At 35.4% G+C, this 5000-nt stretch overlaps 2 protein-coding genes across 6 annotated transcripts in view; one reads left to right on the forward strand and one right to left on the reverse strand.

Moving 5' to 3' along the window:
- Srp19 (signal recognition particle 19) overlaps positions 1-1720 on the forward strand; it is a 5205-nt gene extending 3485 nt beyond the window's left edge. Inside the window, exons 3-5 of the mRNA XM_043027107.2 lie at positions 671-730; positions 1034-1149; positions 1485-1720. Of these exons, the coding sequence (XP_042883041.1) occupies positions 671-730; positions 1034-1149; positions 1485-1620 (312 nt within the window). The 3' untranslated portion in view covers positions 1621-1720. The remainder of the gene's footprint in view (positions 1-670; positions 731-1033; positions 1150-1484) is intronic.
- A 385-nt stretch (positions 1721-2105) lies between these two features.
- Spt7 (SAGA chromatin modifying complex subunit Spt7) overlaps positions 2106-5000 on the reverse strand; it is a 6879-nt gene continuing 3984 nt past the window's right edge. For 4 of the 5 annotated variants that reach the window (XM_043027104.2, XM_086541484.1, XM_043027106.2 and 1 more), the window contains 4 exons: positions 4621-4855; positions 4321-4496; positions 3770-3940; positions 2106-3186 (listed from right to left, as the gene is read on the reverse strand). In XM_043027104.2, the coding sequence (XP_042883038.2) occupies positions 3102-3186; positions 3770-3940; positions 4321-4496; positions 4621-4855 (667 nt within the window). In that variant the 3' untranslated portion in view covers positions 2106-3101. Of the gene's footprint in view, positions 3187-3713; positions 3941-4320; positions 4497-4620; positions 4856-5000 lie in introns of all 5 variants that reach the window. The other variant, XR_006223798.2, reaches the window with a different exon arrangement.

Here is a 5000-nt window from a genome sequence, read left to right on the forward strand (position 1 = left end):
AGCCCTGCCTTCTCCTTATGCTTTGCTTTATGATTGGTTATATGACATTAGTACTCAAATATTGCTCCACCTCTTTGGTCTTAACCTGTAAAGAAAGCAATGCCTTAGTCAGTCCTTACTCCCTAGCAGCAATAGGACCCAAATTATCATATTTCATGCTCTTTGAAGTTTGTTGAGTTTGAATTTACACATTAGGTGATGGGTTTTTTGTGATATGTCAAATGGTTCCAGAGCAGCAGAGCAAAAAGTTAGGACAGTGACTGTGAGAGAGTATTTTACCTATTTTTCCTTTACACATCAGCCTGCCATTTCTATTATTCTCTTGCTTGTTTAAGAGCACCTGCACATACTGGTAGGACCATTTAAAACTGCCACAATGTTTTTATAGCCCCCCCCCCCCCCCCAAGATGTAAACTAGTCTTTAAATCCATGCAAGGATATGGGATATTGTCACACAGCTTGGTGTTAACCTGCCATGTTGGATACTCTCTTGAAAATATAAATAGTTCAGAATTAATTAATTTACCACCTTAAAAGTAGCTTTTTTTCTGCCCCACACACTCATACATGCACATGTGAACACACGCAAACTTTCTTTCTCTCTCCCCTCTCACTTAATTACATATATAGTTTTTTGTTTTTTTTAATTAATTTTTATTCATAATTACAGGCCGTATCAGCCCCAACATTTAAAGAAATAATCGATGTTTTGTCTGTGACTGGATTACAGGTAAGATGTTACTGATTAAGTATTCTGTCTTTAGAAAATTATATAAAGATTTTTTTTTTTATATACAAATGTAACTACATTGTATTAAAAATATAACTGTACAATATGTATATACAGTGACATTCTGTTGTCTTGGAAATATTCTGATGATGTGATATCACATCATCCATTGTGAATGGGTTAATGTTTTTCTATAATGTAGGGAAAACACAAAATGGTGGAATGGATGTATAAAGAGGAGCATATCATCTGTATGTGTTGGTTTTTAATGTAAATCAATAAAATTTTCTTGCTCTCTTCTAGGTGGCAGGGGAACGTAAGATTTATTGCAGAGAGAAGAGCAAAGAACCTCCTTATTGGGGTAGAATCCGAGTACAGCTCAAAAGTCCAGATGGGGAATCCATTGACCCAAACTTCAAGTAGGTTGATAAGATGTTTTTTTTTTTGTTATTTCCAGTTTTTTATGAGTGACATTTTACTAGGAAGATAATGATATATGTCCATCATGTGTGACATTGGTCTTCAGTGTCTAGGCAGTAATAGAGACTAATAATGTATTGTATAATCATTTTTTGTAGAATTATATTTTCAGATAGTCATGTAAATTCATTGGAGTTTCACTCATCCTTCCATGAAAAACTGGCAAATTGTTAGCTTATCTAAATTGCATTACACAGTTTATTAAAATCCAAATTCAATTCTACTGAATTGAGTGTATGCAGACAGATTCTTAAATTAAATTTCCACATTTCAGAACCCGCGAGGATTTGATGGTCCATGTAGCAGAGAAGATTCCTCAGCTAAAGAGCAGAACAAACCCTAAACAAACTCCAGAAACTCAGCAGCAACCACAGCAGGGGAAGCAAGCCAAGGGCAAGAAGAGGAAATAAGCAGAGATGAAAATTTAAGAAAATTTAGAAGCAAAAATTTTTGATTGTTTGTTATCAAGAAACTTTTTTTTTTTTTGTCAGATTATATTAAAGGGTAAAATATGTGTATTATTCATCCTTCTACATCAACTTTTTAACCCATTGCCAACGGGGCGCCTAACGACCTAACTGGTCATCAAGGCGGGTGGTCTAAAAATTAAAGGGATGGGAAAGTATTTTCTCCGCCCTCCGGGTAGTGCAGACTAGCCCAAACAATATTTTTTCCATAAATCCATCATAAAATGCGAGTTTAGGCTGACACTGGAACCCTGTAGCTCTAGAGCAAGTGCCATTACAGCCATAATACTTCAAGACTGTGTGCGCTTCATCTATGAGCAGATCCCGATGTTGTGTCATGTATGAATTGACACCCGTCTCTTAGGCCTAATCGGTGCCAACATGTATGCCATGACACCCGTACACAATGGGTTAAAATAAGGTCAGAATATCTTTTTCTGAGTATTTGTTTATTGAGATTAACACATCATTTTGAATGTACACACAAAAATCCACATATAAGACGACATAAAGGAAGACTGAACGCAAAAAAATGCCAAATTATTTACTTATTTCCCAATCAAGCAGCATGTCTCTAGGATGATGACGATTTCCATTTGACTTGTAGAAAGAAACCTTAGTAAAAAAAATTTAGTTTGCAGAATGTGATTTTTAAATAGCAGTGACATGAATATATGAAAGTGTTTTGAGATGTAAGACGTGAGAGTTTTCACTTTGAGTTCCTATGTTCAACCATAAGATTTTGACATTTTTGTTTTTGGTCCTGAATCCTCAGTCTATAAAATGATAGTTCTACATATTCATTGATACAGCTTGAAATCCAGGCATGAATTCTTTGTCTTCAGACTCTAGTAGTTTATTGCTTGCACACTTGTGATATTTAGTTTATCTTATACATTGGTCAATTATACTTATAAATGGGAAAAATATAATATTTTGATACGAGAACCAAGTTTGTTTTCTTTTAATGTCAATCAAAATATTACATAAACTAAGAAACCTGAAAATCCTGGAAATCCTGAGAAAATTTCAGATTTTAATACAATATTACATATTAGATAAATCCTCCACAATGTACCATATATGAGAATCACTGGTATGAAACAAATACTGTAAAATCAGAGGGAACTGGGAATTATGATTTTTTTTTATAGCATTGAATTATAGCACTATAATTCAGGAGACAGCAAATTTAAGTTTTAGAATTATGGAACTCAAAAGTTTTGTGTGTCAATATAGGCACATCTAAACCAAAAAATAACTTACAATAATGAAAAATAATAATAATAATAATAATTAGTTATAAATAAGAATAAGAATCAGAATATAAAAGTTTAAATACAATAACTTTGATGAGAAGAAATTGCAAATCTTAAGGCAAGAATTTGCACTGATTATATACAGGCAAAATGTAGTAATCATATCTATCTGGGTGTGAGAGGGTATAGCTGGTATTGTTGTGTGGTGGCAGGTGAGTGCTGGACCCCTTCTTCTCCATCACCTCCGACTCTGTAGTGGAAATATTTGTAATTATGGTGGTGAACAGCTGGGTCAACAGTTTTTGTGTCTCTTTCTTTCCTGGTATTAAGAATGGATCTGTGAAGCAAAATATGAGTTTATTATACCCTTATGTTTTGGGTTCCTGTTATTATTATTGTTAGACTTTGACTTCAATTTAGTATTTGGTATTTGAAATGAACAATGAAGCCAGAAACAAGGGGGTGAGGCAAACACAAAATAACAAGAAGGATGACAAAATTATTGAACTTAAAAAAATGTAAATTAAGGAGTAACATAAAATGGCATAAACAAAGCTAATAAAAACGTGTTTGATAAGAACACATACCAGTAAATCTGCACAGTTACTTCAATTACTAGAAATATTCACATGTCCTCGGTAAAATATTTTTTTCCCCATAGTAACAGCTATATACCTTGCATTTTTTCTAGTGTAATTAGAAATACAGAATAGTAATGGAAAAAAAAAAATGTAGATTTCACAAGTTATTATCTTGTTCAATTTTCAACATGCTAACCTTCTGTCGTACTTATGCCATATTAGACAGTAATGTTCAACCTCCTCATAACTCACTGGCTCAGTACAGAGAATGGATGGAGTGACAACTCAGGATCCAAACTTGAGGTACTTTTAATAGATGGGACTGAGGCATCATCCAGTCCTGGTGCAGAGGTGCCACTTGGACCTCCATGTTGACTGCCACACTCATCTCCCCACCAGTCCCCTGTGCTCTCCCTTCGAGACCTGATAACAAAATGGGGGAAAGTGTTGTTAAGATAACCTCATGGCAAGAGTTTTATATGATGAGATAAGGAAGTCAATGAGTGAAAGACAAAAGGAGAGGGAAGGAAGAATGGAAGAGGTGAGCAGGGAGGGAAAGAAGGCAGGAGGAAGGGAGAGAGGAAAAGACATAAGGAAGAAAGGAAAGAAGGAAGGTGTGTGTGTGTGTGTGTGCGTGTGTGTGTGTGTGTGCGTGCGTGAATGTGTGTGTGTGAATGTGTGTGTGAGAATGTGTGTGTGAGTCTTGTCATAAGTCTGTGTGTGAGTGTATGTGTGTGAGTGTGCAGACAGACACACAAATAGATAGAGAGAGAGTTTTCTTCATTAAATTAAGAACTACTCACCCAGGTGTTGCAATACAGCCTTCCTTATTTTGTGTAAGAGCAAGGTACTGATGATACAACTGAAAGCTCTCCTGCTTGACTCTGGCATGATACAGAATCACACGTTCACGATACATTTGGTGCAATTCATTCATGCTGCCAATACCAATGTCATGAAGGCTTTGCTCCATAACATCCTGTGTGAAGTTAAATAATACAAACAAGTGAGAGACTAAAATTAACAACCACAATGAATAGATTTCCATTTTGCACAATCTGACCTCAAATTTACTTCTCTTTGATACTAAAATGACAACTTACATGAAAGGGACACCTGTCTGTCAAGAGAAGGGAATCTGTATTAGCACGCAGTAAATTGGTCAGCTTTGTTAGAAATTCATGGAGGACATCTGTGAGAAATCTGAGTACACTCTCCGATGTGTCAGTGTACCCTGTGTGCGCACATATCGTTGCAATGGCTTTCCTCAAAATGAGACGTGCAGCTGTGCCTTCCACCTCAAGTAACTGTGCCTCATTCTTCCCACTTGTGTATGGCCTGTTGAATCAATTCAATATCAGATTTCTAATGACATTAATTCTAGTATCATCATACTATTAGCATAGTGAAAATCAGTAACAGTAATAATTCTGAAAATTATCATAGTTTTTTGTGGTTTACAGTGGGAATCACAACCATTATA

This window comes from Penaeus japonicus, unplaced genomic scaffold (assembly GCF_977035675.1).
Source record: "Penaeus japonicus unplaced genomic scaffold, GWHDUDI00000001_assembly GWHDUDI00000001, whole genome shotgun sequence".
Taxonomy (NCBI): domain Eukaryota; kingdom Metazoa; phylum Arthropoda; class Malacostraca; order Decapoda; family Penaeidae; genus Penaeus; species Penaeus japonicus.